This window comes from Embiotoca jacksoni, unplaced genomic scaffold, assembly GCF_022577435.1.
Source record: "Embiotoca jacksoni isolate LCO1_2020_lvr unplaced genomic scaffold, fEmbJac1.0.p SCAF_27, whole genome shotgun sequence".
Classification (NCBI taxonomy): Eukaryota; Metazoa; Chordata; class Actinopteri; family Embiotocidae; genus Embiotoca; species Embiotoca jacksoni.
In genome coordinates, this window is record NW_027185378.1 from 4,113,591 (window position 1) to 4,128,879 (window position 15,289).

The 15,289-nt window shown below is 38.5% G+C and overlaps 1 protein-coding gene across 1 annotated transcript in view; it reads right to left on the reverse strand.

The window, feature by feature from the left end:
- Positions 1–483: 483 nt before the first annotated feature.
- apoba (apolipoprotein Ba) overlaps positions 484–15,289 on the reverse strand; it is a 29,695-nt gene continuing 14,889 nt past the window's right edge. The window contains exons 16-29 of the mRNA XM_069160862.1: positions 14,818–14,982; positions 14,484–14,689; positions 14,204–14,386; positions 13,859–13,989; positions 13,263–13,464; positions 12,984–13,156; positions 12,715–12,890; positions 11,435–11,556; positions 10,969–11,327; positions 3,162–10,724; positions 2,943–3,054; positions 2,340–2,372; positions 2,022–2,208; positions 484–1,881 (exon numbers count right to left, since the gene is read on the reverse strand). Of these exons, the coding sequence (XP_069016963.1) occupies positions 709–1,881; positions 2,022–2,208; positions 2,340–2,372; positions 2,943–3,054; positions 3,162–10,724; positions 10,969–11,327; positions 11,435–11,556; positions 12,715–12,890; positions 12,984–13,156; positions 13,263–13,464; positions 13,859–13,989; positions 14,204–14,386; positions 14,484–14,689; positions 14,818–14,982 (10,785 nt within the window). The 3' untranslated portion in view covers positions 484–708. The remainder of the gene's footprint in view (positions 1,882–2,021; positions 2,209–2,339; positions 2,373–2,942; positions 3,055–3,161; positions 10,725–10,968; positions 11,328–11,434; positions 11,557–12,714; positions 12,891–12,983; positions 13,157–13,262; positions 13,465–13,858; positions 13,990–14,203; positions 14,387–14,483; positions 14,690–14,817; positions 14,983–15,289) is intronic.

Here is a 15,289-nt window from a genome sequence, read left to right on the forward strand (position 1 = left end):
ACACAGACGAGTGTCCACTGTCCACAGGATTTAACAACACTCTTCTCTGCCTCCACAAAGGTTCATTTCTAGGCTCGTCTATGTGTGTGTGTGTGTGTGTGTGGGGGGGGGGTACTAACAAGGTAGATTGTTAGTACTGATCTACCCCTCAATACATTATTTGCCAAAAGTTACTTATTTATTATTGAATACTGAAACTCAATTCTTGGGCTGTTCTGTAAATAGTGAAAGTTTTCTAATAAATAATAAATTTTCTGATCAATCCATATAAATTTTGGGTTTAAATGACGAACGTCCGGTTAGTTCACACCCACTTCCGGTCAAAACACGGGTCACTTCCATATTAAGCCCCGCCCCCTCCGAGTACAGGTAGGGATACCTATAATTTAGTTGGTTTAACAGATACAGATTTTGGTGTACTCACTTGTCCCTACTATTGATAAAAGGAAGTCATGAGACAACATGGCAAACATCAAATTTGTTTTCAGCATTGTTTAATTAAACACCATGAACAAACAGTAAGTAACTTGCATTGGCATATTATAATTCTATAACTCTGCAAATTTAAAGAAATCTCACATAAGAATAACTTGTTGATATTTAACTAGTTTAATATTTCTATTAGCAGAAAAGTCCTTTAATCACATTGACATACTAGTTTACATTTGGTAAGCCATAACGAAAACACTTCATCAAGAGAGGCATGACTCACTGTTTAAATTGTGTTGGCCATTCACTGAAAGACTTCCAAAGGAAGGGTAAAGGAATTTCCATCTCCATCTTTTTATGGCCTACTCTAAGGTATGGTGCTGTGCTCTGGGAGGCCCTTCTCATTAGATCAACTCCTTTTTTAAGTCCTCCATGGAGATGTGACTCCAAAATACTGATAACCTCCCTGGTACCATTATTTACTTGCTCCATTCTTAAATCATTATAAACCTTGTCAATGTTCAGTTTCATCTGGTCTTTATACTCAGCTACATATCTCTTTGCTTCCTCAGTATGATGTTCTGAAGACTGCAATACCTCTAAATAAATGGCTTCAACTTGAGGAGTAATTTTCAAGTTTTCATCTTTTAGGTAGCTGATGAAATTCTCTGCTTTTTCAACATTAACTTGGAATAAGTCCTTCATGGTCTTGTAAAGGAAACTGAACCCACTGAACACAGGATGTCTTAATTGATTATATACAAATTGCCCATAAGACTTTAGTTTATCCATGATTTCATTTCCATTAACAACAATATCAGTTCCAGGTATGGTAACCTTGACTTCCTTCATGTTTTCCAAGAGGCTGGCAAACCTTTGGCTTGCCCTGTCAATGGCTCTTGATAGAGAACGATGAGTTTGCTGGAACATTTCCAGGACAGACAACGTCCTTTCTGATCCAGGCACAATTAACTTTGTATCACTCAATAACTGGATGACTACATATAGCAAGACTTTTATCTTATCTTCACCGTGTTTCATGACTTGTCTTGCCTTTTGAACCAGCTTGTCTAGAGCATCCTGCACACTCATGGACATTAAACTGTCAGAAGTATTCCTGTACATATCTTTTCCTACATTAGCAAGGTTTTGAACTAAACCCTGCTGTGTGTCAAAAGACACAGAGACCTCATGATGGGCGGTCTCTATGACATTTGAAAGTGTCTTTTTCAGCTTCATGCCGCCACGGTTAAGATCAAAGCCAAAGTGGTAGGTGTGATACTTGTTAATGAACTTGAGCACAGCATCTGTCATAGCAGGAATCTTGTTCTTGGTGCCCTCAATCAAATCATGGAGGAAGTCCATATTCCATGACGTCTGTAAGAACAACTTCTCAGGGTTTCTTAGTGAGACTTTTGTTGTGAAAATTTCAGTATCCTTTCCAGGAGAAGACTGAAAGAAAGAAATCAAGAACAATAATAGTTCAAACAGTGGCAGGTTGTACTTCATAGAAGACAAATCCATCTGTATATTTAGAATTTGTTTGCTGTTAACAGCAATTTGCAAATAAAACAGGTTAAAGAATGGATTACCAGGTAGCGGCTGAACATTTTTCCATACAGCTGCGATGGAGACCTCAGCTGGGTATACAACCCAAGGAAGCCAGCCGATGGAGAAGACATAGATGCAGTCATGCCATCTTTGCGGGAAGCAAAGCGGAAGTTCGCATCAACAAATGTTTGGCCAGTGATGTCAACATTGAGAGTATGATGAGACTCTCTGTAAAACAGAAAAACTGCTATTAGTAGATATATTTTCCTGTGCGTATTTGTTTGACCATTGAGCAAGAATTATTTTAAGAACTTTGGAAATCTAAAAATGATCAGCCTTCGGTTAAAAAAAAATATTACATCCAATCAGCCAGAGGGGTGTGGCGCTTCATTCTGAAAGAAAAAAAGTAATATTTATCATAAGATTAAGTGAAGATTCATCTTGCTCAACCTTCTTAAAGAGACATACTAGCTTGTAACTAAACCTTTAAAATAAGAACTCAACCAATCAATCAACCAACCAACAACAGTTAATATTTATTGTCCCCAATGGCAAATTAGGTTTGCATTCAGGTGACATCATTCTTGTTCATTTCTTCCTCAGAGTAGCACTGACAGTTCACTAAACCCATAAATCTTGGCTTATAATTTCAAACCTAAAATAAGAGGTCCACTGGCTCATATCTAGATTAAATCCAGATACAATTTAATATACCTTCATTCAAATTAAGCCACAAATGTGTGTAACTCCATACACGTTTTTAATGCTACAGATAGATAGATAGATAGATAGATAGATAGATAGATAGATAGATAGATAGATAGATAGATAGATAGATAGATAGATAGATAGATAGATAGATAGATAGATAGATAGACAGACAGATAGACAGATAGACAGATAGATAGATAGATAGACAGACAGATAGATAGATAAGTACAAAATGTATTATATAAACTTACCTCAGGTTTTGTAACAAAACATCTTGAAAGTTGACAGTTACATCATTGTGAATCAAATTGCACTTCCCACTAAGATTAATTGTTCCATTGTCATATCCAATTCTTCCATCAGCTGAGGAACCATAAGCAAAATACAAATATTACATAGATATATTTCATGTCTTAGTATTTCACACAAAAATGTTTTATCACAAAAAGTGGCGTGTGCACAAGTCCTACCAGAGAGGACATATTCCAAGAAGATCATGGTAGAGGTACAGATGGAATTCAGTGAAGTTATAAGGTTGGAGTCCTTTTTCTCCAGATTGGAAGTTGCTGATACATTATAAATAGGGGAGGAAACCTTAAAAGAGGCACTAAGGGTACCAAAAGCTGGGATAAACAAACCTAAAGGTAGATGTAGGGTAAATTCAGGGATTTCTATTTTTTGCTCTGGAACTACAAAGGTTGGATGTTCAAAGTTTGAAATCTCACTTGTGATTTTATTTAGGCTTATGGTGTGCTCTCCAATTGTAAATGATTTTGGTGGTGTGAAAGATGAGACTGTGATTTCATATTGTGGCATCTTGAATGAAATGAAGGGGATTTTCCCTTGTATATATTCTGTGTTAATATTGTAACTGGGTACCGACATTATTGGCAAACCGGGCAGCATGATTTCAAAAGCCTTGGTGTTGACTACCTTAGGGATGTTAAAGTTCTTCGGCTCAATTGTAAAGGGTTCCACATGCAAGTTGGTGAATGGCACATCAAAGGCTGGAACTGATATTGCAGAGGGAAGAATTAGATGATCAGGAAGATCAGGGTTTTCAAACCGCATGTCTGTATTCCTTATCAAATTAGGAATTTCTTTTATCCAAGGAGGAATTGCAATGTTAATCTCAGGGAGGCTAAAAGCAACACCATTTTCAAATAGTTTAGATGGTATTGCATAAACATGGCCATCCATTGTCTTTGAGTATATAATGCTGGAAGAGATGTTAAGGAATTGTAACTTGTCCATATTTGTGACCTGATAAAATCTGATCACGTCCCATAGGGTATTCTGATATATAGGGAGCTTAACTGATTTCAAGAATGCTAGGTGACCTTCCACTGATCCAGTCAAATCCATGCGTATCTCAGATTCATCATTGGACATGAGTAAATCATAAGCATGAATGAGAGATGCCAGCTCTTCTTTACCACTCCAGGTGAAAGAGTGCTTATCTGAGTTGATTGCAAGACCAATGCTCTGAATGAGTACAGCATTACCCAAATTGCTTGACTGTCTTGCATCAATGTCCAACGCAGTCTTGAAGGTTGTTAAAGGAACAAAATCTAGTTCTCCTTTAACAATGTGCTTTCCATTTATGTTGACAGATGCAACATCAACATTGTTATTGGTTGTGTAATCAAGTGTTGCAAATATACGCCGCAAGGAAACCTCAAGAGCAAAGTTCTTATTGAAGTCAAGCTGGAGGATGTTGTTGTTTGAGCTTCGTTTTTGTTTTTCATGTTTGTCAATGATTGAGTATAAGGCAGTCCTGACAGTTGAACGCATCCCATTAACATTAAGGTAGAAACTGGCTATATTTTCCAGATCTCCTGCAAAATTACAACTGTCCATTATAGCTATGTCTGACTGGCCTTTGGTAGAGGTCTCCAATGACACATAAGAAGAAAGTGCTTCCAGTTCCCAGTTCATATCAAAGTTGCCTTTGCCTACAGACTCAATAAGAGGAATGTTAAACATGTACTTTAGTTTTTTCTTGGAGGAAAGAGTTGGCTTGGTTTTAGTATTTCCAGTGATTTCCTGATTCCATTCCAGATTGAGGTAGGGTAGATTTATTTTTGCAGTATTGGCTACAGAAGCTTCCATGCTCCTTTTGGTGAGACTAATAGCACATTCATGGTTTGCTTCCACGTTGTTATGCTCCAGGGATACAGTCAAGGCCAGTTTCATTCCTCTCCTCGTTGTCAAACTGGTGGTCCCATCAATTTTTCCATTTAAAATGTCAAACACAGACATTGAGGAAGTGCTAAGCCGAGCAGCAATGTCAGGCTGATTGTAAAGGCCTGCATTAGCGCTTAAGGTAATCACTGTGGATTTGAAAGAGAAGTCACAAGTAATGTTGCCCATAGCTGGGATCACAATGTTGTTCTGAATGGCTGGTAGTGTGAAAGTGGGCAGCTTTATCTCACTTAAAGTTTCTGGAACATGGATGACAGGTAACTTTAAAGATGGTAGCACAAGTATATAGGATGGCACAGAGAACCCCAGAACTGGAACTTTGAAGCTCGGTGTACTGACCTCCTCAGGAACAAAGTAGCTGAAGGCCGGCATCTCAGCCCTGAAAGCTGAAACCTCTATATTCAATAATGGTATTTTGTATCCAGGGACTTTGAAGATTCTAGGAGGCAGGCTAGAAGTGTCAATTTTGTGTTTGATATACTGTGATTTTGCTTGGTTGTACGAATCTTTTAGAAATGCAACCACTTTGTCTCTCCATGCCTCAAATTGTGTCTGGATAATATTGGCATTGTCACTGATTACAGCGTAGATTGGTTCAAGGTATAATTCGCAGCTGTGTGTATCAGGGTTCTTGTGGTATTGAAGCTTCAGGTACACATCAAATGACTGTTGAGGAGTGGTAAGCAAGGTCTTGAATTCAGCGTCTTCCCACAAAGAAAAGTCTCTGACCTCAGGGGTGTTAATTTGAAGTAAAGGTATGGTAATCTCTGGGATTGAGAGAGGAACAGTCAAAAAATCCAAATCAGCCTCTCCATTAGCTCCATAATGGAATAGGATATCCATTTCATTGTTTTCTGCTGTGAAGTTGTGACTGTACTTGTACTGATTGAATCTTGCCAAAGCAAACCAACATGCATTCTGTTTCTCAGAATTTAGTAGAACATTATAATCATGCTGGAGATCCACTTTACCAGTGAGTTTTAGAGGGAAGAAAATCTTTGAGTTGACTTTATTTTTAACATCAAGGACAAACTCAAATGGATGGGTCATGAGTTCCAAGGAGTTGGACATTGATCCAATTAGACTGCCAGTGAATTCAGCATCATGCGAGGCTGTCAATGCAATTTTCAAGTCCCCAATATGAGCCTCTCCATTTAAAACCATAACACTCTTCTTGACAAATGGAGCTTCAGTTTCACATCTTGCTTCAAAAGTGATATGGCTTAAGATCACTGATTGAGCAGTCAGTGTTTGTTTCACTTTTAAGGCCTTACAATCTGTTTCTCCAACAATAGTAAACTTTGCAGTACTTAAATTCATGTTGAATTCAACATTGCTCTTGTGTGTGCCTTCATCAGAGTAGTCTTGAATAGACCACTTTCCATTGCCAGTAGTTTCCAGGGTCACATCAATTTTCCCAGATTCCAATGTGGCTGCAATATTCTGATTCATTGATGCCTGATTTGATGTTTCAATTGATGGGAAGTCCAAGCTATGGCTATAAGTTGTGTCTATAGTTGCATAGATTCCATTCCTTAATGTAAGTGCCATATTATTAACCAGGTCTGCTGTGTACATTTGGGTTGTGGCCTTGGTAGTAGTCTTGGCTGAAGCCTCAGCAGAGAGGCCAGTGAGTTTCAAGGATCCGTCATGATTAATGGAGAAGGCCATATGTGTAGCTTTCACTGTTTCTGTGAATGACAACATCTTCAGTCTGGGAGCTTCCAATTGAGCAGTGGCTTCAAAAGTGTATTCGAGGGACTCAATGTATGATTTGGCATTAGAAGTTATGGCGGCTGAAAACTGGGGGTTTTTCAATGTGGATGTTGAGTTCTCAATTTTCCACAAAGTTACAAGAGTATATACTGGTGAGTTCACCCTGAATTCTCCATTTAGTTTGCCAAAAACTGGAATACAAATGTCACTGGAAACCACAGGCAATTTTATCTCTGGAATTGGAAACAATGTGTTTTGAAAGATCTGCAAATTTAATTTGGGGATGTTGATGGCAGGAAACTTTATTTCTGAAAGAGTCACTTCTGGGAGAGTAAGATCTGGTAGTTCAGACAGGTAAAGAACTTTTAGGTCACCAAAGATGTCCTCTGGGTCAGGTGTTTGCAGCTCAAATTCTCTGATATCATCTATGATTGCAACTATTGTAGCTCTGATCTCATCAAAGTCTATGGTAAAAGCAGGGATTGTGTACGAGTTGAGGATGGTAAATTCAGGGAGTGAAATTTTAGCTGGAATGCTGATCTCCTGCAGTTTGTTCAGGTTGATTTTAAATACTGGAATGACAAGGTCAGTGAGAGGTACAGTAAAAGTCGGAACTTCAATCTCAGCTCTTTTTAATTGGTCTAGAAGTCCATCGACAGCTTGCTTTATCTGATTACTGATCTCATTGTCCTTTGCCTCTTCTCTGATCTTATTCATCAGTCTGTTTAACTGTGAAGAAATGTAGACAACCATATTGCTGTAAGATTCACTTGCTCTTTGGAGATAAATGTATATTTCATCTCTAATATCCATTTCAGAGACCCTTTGCCTAATGTCCTCAAGTACATCCTGCACTTTTATTTTGATGTCATTGTAAAATGCAGTGTCAATCACATTTTTCAGTTTCTTCAGAGCATCAGCCACCTTTGTGTTTTTAAGTCCGTCCAAATATGTAAAAATGGAGCTCTGAATCTCTCTGAAAAAGTCCCTAACAGCCTCAGTTTTTTTCACTATCTCATATGTTTCAATCTGCTTGTTGATGTATTTAGTTAGTTCAGCAATCTTTGTGTTAGTCTCATCAACAAATGCATGATAGTCAAATTCCCTCATTGACTTAAGCATTAAAGAGGTGTATTCATTTAAGTCATCAATACTTTTCTTCAAGTCAATTGCCCTGAGCTGGCTTGTCACACTGTACAGGTATTGCATAATTTTATGATAAACAAATTCAAATTTGATAGCTTTCAGAGCTGCTACCATTGACTGCACAGTCTCTTCAATTTTAAATGCCTCGACGAGAATCACGACCTGATCCATGAAATCTTTAAATGTATCATCAAGATCATATTTTAAAAGTAGATTTTTCAGGTAGGAATACACTGCATTGAGTTTGTTGGGGATTTCATATTCATCAATCCAGTTGACAATAACATCCTTCATAGATTCCATAAATGTTGCTATATCTGAAGAGGGGATGATATTTGATAGCTGCTCAATATATGTAGCCCAATCAATTAAGAGAAGATAATCCTTTACATCTTGCAAAAACATTTTGACTTCAAAGTTCTCAATAACCTGTTTAATTTCAGACAGCTTGTCTTTGATCATCTCCAAGATTCCATATTTTGAATCAAGCTCTCGAAGAAATGCAGCACTGTTTTCCCTGATCTTCTGTAAATCAATTTGTCTAACAATGTCCTGGATCACATCAAGCGCTTTGATGAGCGACTGCTTAATTTCATAATTCTCATCAAATGTCAAAAGCTGATTTCCAACATGTGACATTATGGTTGTAATCTTGTCAGCAAGATATCCTGCCTTGACATACTCCTCAGCTGTGAGGATGAGGTCTCGAATTTTGGTGATAATGTCAGTTATTGTATTTTCCAAATTCTCTATTAAATTGTTCACTGCAATCTCCAAGTCACCCATTGTAACAGAAAACTCATTAATCAAATAATCAAGTTTTACTTTTATTTGATTCACTTTGCTCTCCAAGTCCATTTCTCGCATGATGCCACTCACTTTCATTGGTAACTCATCTAACTTGGCTCTAAAGTCAATGATTATCTGATTGATATCCAAGTTGTGGATGAATTGTTGCATCGATTCTAAGGCTTGAACTGCTGTGTTCTTGAGCTGTTCAAAAGCAGCAGGAAAACTCTCTATGAATGGAATCTCAATGATATGACAGTCACTGTTCTTGTCATACTTGAGGGAAGCAGCCATACTGAATTCTTGTCCTTCTGGTAGTGATCTCTGATGTTTTCTGAGAATGTTCGTTAACATTACTCCTGAAAACTCAAATCCAACCATCTCAGGGTTATTGTAAGTACTAATATCCTGGTTATAAGCATGGTTGTTCAGTTTGGATTCTAACTGCCAAATCAAAGATTGCTTATTTGGAGTAAGGAGACCTTCCAAGTTGTTTTCTAAATGAGAAGAAGACTCCCCTCTTGAAAGCATATGTGCAGTTGATAGCCAGCTCTTTTGTGAGTATGCAAGAGCCAGGGGCCCAGCTTGAACCAAAACTTTGTTGTACACCTGCCCAGTATGCTTCCCATATAGTTGTATTTGTCCATTACCAATGACAATAGCTTCAACAGCGAGGACGAAAGGCAGTGCCATGGTGCGAATGCTGCTGTCTAAGTGTAAAGATTCCGAATTTATTTGTGCTTCACAGTTTGCCGTGGTGGAAAGTCCAGCAAATTCAAGTTCACAGACGTGACTTAGCTGGGTGTCCATTACATTTCCAGATGTGCTACATTTCATTGTACCAGCCATATTGTCATAGATGAGTTGAAAGGTATGATTAACATTGTTTTCTTGTCCATAAGCTCCTTTCATACTTCCACTGAGATCCGCCTTAATTGGTTCAAGTTTCAAGTGGCCTTCATTGTTCAAACTGATATCATTAAACCTCAGGTCATTTGCCATATCAAATGCCATAACAAAAGGCTTCATATCAACCTTGGTGTCCTGCTTGTAGTAAATATCTTCAGAAATGAAGTTGTCAGACTTGGAGCGCAGGGTGAAGGTCCACAGAGTGAGAGTGAGTGTGTGGCTATTTTCTGTTTTCATCTGCTTCATTGTTCCCTTTGTGTTGCCAGTAAAGGTCAGGGCCCTTCTGTTCAGTAAAATATTAATGTTGTTTGTTGTGGCTGCATCGAATGCATCACCCTTAAGGTCACCATACAAAGAGGCCTCAGTAGCTGTGATTCTACCTTCAATATTCAGCTTTCCTCTGCCCTCCTCAGCCATCACTTTAGTAGTGAAGGACAGGGATGCTCCATTGTTGTCTATGGCACCACTGAAGATATTCTCCACTGTCACAGGGCTGCACTGAATGCTGTTAATTCCACTTGTGGTCAGACCATTTCTTCCAACTTGTACAGAAGCCTTATGCAATCCACGACCTGACTCAAAGGTGAGAGAACCCTCAGAGTTTACCTCAAGGCCATTTGAATCCAAGGATCCTGTTATAAGTGAATATCCCATATTTGAGTCATCTTCTGCCTGTGACTCAATTCTGAGAATGGCCATATGTCTGGATACACCAAGCTCAACTTTGTTCCGTATTTTACCCATGGCTGTACCTAAAGTATTGCACTTTAGGGTCAGTTGTCCATCTTTATACCTAAGCTCTGCTATATGTTTGAGCAAGTCCTGCTGGGAACTGGTCTTGGACACAATTTTCAAGTCAGAGCTTGTATAGCTGCCCTGGATCACGTTGTGAACTTGGATAAAAGGTGAGTCTAAGTGCAGGGTGGACTCTCCTCTTCCTTCTCGATCTAGTGGACGCAGGTTGTAGCGATGAGTGTATGAGGTATTGGTGTAGAATTGACCTATTTTAAGTAATCCCTCCAAAGTGCCATCTCCAGAGATTTCATCTGAATCTAGTGTGGAAGTTGACTGAGCAGAGTAGAAGAGAGAAGCTTGCAGGCCTACTGGACTTGAGGCTTCAAACTTATAATTGGCTCTTGCATTTAATTTGTTTGATACCCCTAATGTTTTTAATATACTGAAGCTTGTGTCAATTAGGCAATGGCTGAAGGAACTATTCATAAAATATTTGAGATTATCATCAGCTCTTCCATACATCATCCCGGTTCCTTGAAAACAGAAAGAAATGATACATTATCAGTCTTGGTGAAAGCACAGGGAAAGATGTAGCTCTGAGCTCTGAACATGCTTTATGTCAATGTCAATAAATATATATGCACAAAGTCTTCAAAATCTGAATACCATGTCAATTAAATTTTTTTTTTTTTTTTAAATGTATATATAACTAAATAAAATAAAATCCAAAGCTTCATTGATTAACTATACAGAATTAATTTTTAAGAGGATGTTTACCATCAAGCTTGTATGAAAGTAGGATGAATGGGGACTGAGCCATGGCCTTGTACTGTACAACATAGTTTGGGATTTCAACAGTGTTGTTGCCCCCAGACATTGAGCCTTCCCAACTGTAGAAGTTGCTCTTGATCTTGGTGGATGCTTCAGCCATCCCGAGTAAGGGAACAGTGAAATCCAGAGAAGGTGGTATTATGAATGATCGTAGTGGATAGTTATTAGCCGGGATATATAGCCCTATCTCTGGTAAATCTATGAGGGGTGGAATGTTCAAGTCTTCTGAATTTTTGCCTCCAAGTGGAAGAGGAAAGGAGATAGCCATCTTATCCTTGTTGAATTGGTATCGGAACAAGCTCTCACTGTTGAGATCAAATGAAATGCACATGATGAAATGTTGTCATACACTTTAAGCCCATTAATATTTTGAAGAAAATTATGTTTCTTAAGTTCTATTTTAAACACTTACAACTGCAGAAACAGTCTTTCAGGCAGGGCTGGCAAGGTGAGATCTGAGATGCTCCTCCTACTTCGCAGGTTTGCAACATAGGGAATGCGTGCTGCCAGTTTATCGAGCCATATGTTACCTGCCTTCAGAGTGACATGAAGAAAAATAACTTCACATTTTAAACAAAAAAAGCATTCAGACTGATAGATTTTTTTCAACTCATATATTTTTTTCACAATGTAAAAATAATAAACAGAATAAAGCAAGAATATTCAGGTACATAGATCATTGCAAAATTGATCACAGAAATACCCAAACCCATGATGACAGGACTGTCCAAGGAAGAAAAGTGACAGAAATATCACAGAAAAACAAACACAAGAAACTACACTCCACATGGAAAACTATCTTAAATGTTGAGTATCTCAACATAAATTTTAAGGGTCCAAGTTCTAAACACAAAGATCAGAACTCTTCCTTCGTGAAAAGTCTCAGGAGCAGCATGGTGGCTGCACTGTCACCTCAGAGCAAGAAGGTTCTTGTTTGGAATCTCGTCTGGGGTTGGGTTTGAACCTCAGCTGGGGCTAGGGCCTTTCTATTGTATGTCCCACATTTTCCCATGCAGTCTTTCACAGAGTGGTAAACCTCTCTCCATCTTCACTGCTAAGAGACTCTGCCTCTCTGAAATGCTCTTTTTATTCCCAATAATATTAGTGATTTGTTGCCAATTAACCTGACTAGTTGTGAGATTTTCCAACAGGTGTTTTTCTTAAAATTACACAACTTTTCCGTTTTTTAGTTGCCCCGTCCCAAACTTTTTTGAGACATGTTGCTGCTGTCAAATTCAAAATTAGCATATCTTTTTTCATAAAACAATAACATTTCTCCGTTTCAACACTTGATATGTTGTCTTTGGTCTATTTACAATTAAATATGGGTTAATGACATTTGCAAATTATTGCATTTTGTTTTAATTCATATTTTCACAGTGTCGCAACTTTTTTGGAAACAGAGTTGTAGCTTGTGGCTTGCGCCCTAACCACTCAGCCTTTGGATTGCCCAAAACTGAACATATTATTGTGACAATAAGCGAAATAGGCAGACTTGTTTTTGTTGTCTTTTTTAAGCAATTGTGATGTCTTCTTTTAATCTTATGTTCAACGTATTGTATGCCTCTGCAAAGCAGTTTGAATTGCTATGTGTGTGAAAGGTGCTATATAAATAAACTTGCCTTGCCTTGAGTCATTGTGTCTGGGTTCTGGTGTTGTATAAGTGAGACAAGTGTCAAATGTCAAAAGTACCTCAATTCCTTTGGTGACTATGTGACGGAGTTTCATGTCAGTCTTTGCCACCTTCTGATCCAGCATATCCTCAATGAGCTGTTGGAGCTGTCTGTGATGATCCTCTAAGTTTGGTATCATTTTCTGAATCTCTGAACTCGCGTCGGATTTCAGTTCCACTTCAAACGTATCACCATCTGTAAAGAGAAAATCCAAACCCACCCTCAAATATACAGATGAATGAATGTGCTACATCTGTCTTCTGTAATGATGATATGGGTTAAAATTACTGTATTTTAGGGAAGTTTTTTGTTGGTAAGATGTCTCAGGTAGGTGGATGATTGTCTCCAAGTCTATGAGCACATCCTCCTCCTTCCTCAGGTTTGCAGTGACAGATGCATCAGTTTTTAGAGCGGGAATAACCAACTGGAGTTGCAGCATGGCATCTCTCATCATTTCAAGTCTACATTAAAAAGAAGGACAGCGGTTGATAGGATTGCGCATCATACTTGAAACTTTGGCATTATCTATCATTAGAAATAACTGAAGGGTTGCTACGTATTACGTACCTTGAGCGTCCCACAAGAGTCAGCTGTGGGATGTTTTTATTAGTGACATCAATGGTGATCTTCTTTCCATCTGCATTACTGCCAGTAACAGCCAGCTTGATCCCTGCTTCCACATCATAGTCAGGAATGACAACCTCAGTGAGGAAAATGTTTTTATTTCGGTTGTATTTCAGAGACGCTGTTGCCTCTGTTGAATCTTCACCTAGTAATGGTAGAAATTAAACATAATTAGTCAGTGTTTTATCCCCCAAAACAGTTTACATTGGTAGCTTCAAGCTTCGAGACACTTTCCAATATGAATGTCACAAATGATACATGTACTTTAGCCTTAAAACATATACTACAACTTGAAAAGAACGCAGTGATAAACATGGTCCTAATCATTTGGCTTACATTTAACTATTCTGGACCATTACAGTTGAAGTACATGCCTATACTGTAGTTGTAATTATTGTTAGTACAAGAGTGAACACATTGTATTAACATTTGTGAACTATGGAATTGTTGAATAATTCCAAAAGCTACTGGACTAGATGGCACACACAAATCCACATGCACGCAAACACACACTCAAACATTATATCTTATTACAGTACCTTCTGTCTTCAGTGTTAGCTTCAGAGATTTTACTTTATGACGACCCTTTTCACCCTCTCTAAGTATTTCATCAGTGATGGTGGCTGTGTACTCTGAAACCTTCCCTGTAGGCTGGATTTCAACTGCAAACCTGAGAACAACACAGGTTTAATTAATTCTGACTTTGTTAATCTATTAGCTATCTGGTTAAAATTATAATAAGGGTAACTGAGCTATCAATCGATAACAGTAACTATTCACATATTAGCCACCCAAACAGAAACAACTAAAACATACTCAATTCACAATGGCTCTGACAGTGGGCTTCATGTCTGATTTTCTAATGTACTGTAGCTTCCTCTTACTTGGTTTCTCCTGTCAGGGGGTAGTATGGGGCCTGGTCCATCAAAGTAGAATTGGAATAATGCAATGTTGTGCAGTATTTCAGACCACTGAATAAGGGCTGGCAGTTAGTTGAGTCGATCTGGTCATCCACCAGGGATGGCACTATTTTTGTTTGACCAGATGAAACTGATAGCAGCTTGTTGCTGTATTTCCAAAAGAGAGAGGAAAGTGGTGAGAGACAACAACATGGCATGAGCAATCACTGACAGAGTTTTGCAATATTTGACAGAGGGGCCTGACCTAATGCTGAGCAACTGAATGTTTGACTTAGGGGCAGGAATAGACAGTCTGATCTGGTTTCTGTTCGTGGCGACTTTAGCTTTGAAGGAACTCTCGTGGTACATGTTAGTGTGCATCTCAATTCCTGCATCCACATAGTCTGGAATGTGCACACCCATTTGGGTGATGAATTCTAGCCCAACAGAAGGCATGAAGGTCAAGTCAGTCTGCAAGCAGAAGGTCACAATAGAATGGCTTTAAGCATCAATTTCACAGAGGACATTAATATAAAATGAAAATCTTATTGTAACAATAAGATAAAGAGCAGCAAACTTACCATTGTTGAGTGACTTACCATTGTTGAGTGAGCCAGGCCTCCTTTAGCACCAGGTGCAAGCACACCAGCCAGGGAGAATTTCAGAGGGAAGCCAGAAGCGGTGGGTCGAGTGAAGGCATTCTCCATGAAAATGTAGTGGGCAAAGACTTCGTTTTCATTGCTAGATGTCAAGGCAAAAAAGGCCTGGAAAGAAACAAGGTTGTATACAAATCATCTGCAGATGAGTTTGAAATGTCTGTAAACATAGCTCCGTGGCATCAGGGTCCACTATGACAATGAGATTTCAGGGTACAATCTAATCAAAAACTCTATGGACCCTATTTGTGTACGGTGCAAATCATTTAAGTGTGGATCCAATCGTATTTGCAAATTGGAACAGCACAAGTTTTTCTTTTTACCGCCTTTGTGTCAACTTTAGTTTAGCTTATTAGATTTATTTAAAAGAGGGAGAATGTACAAAATAGATTAATATCAAAAAGAGAAAAGATGA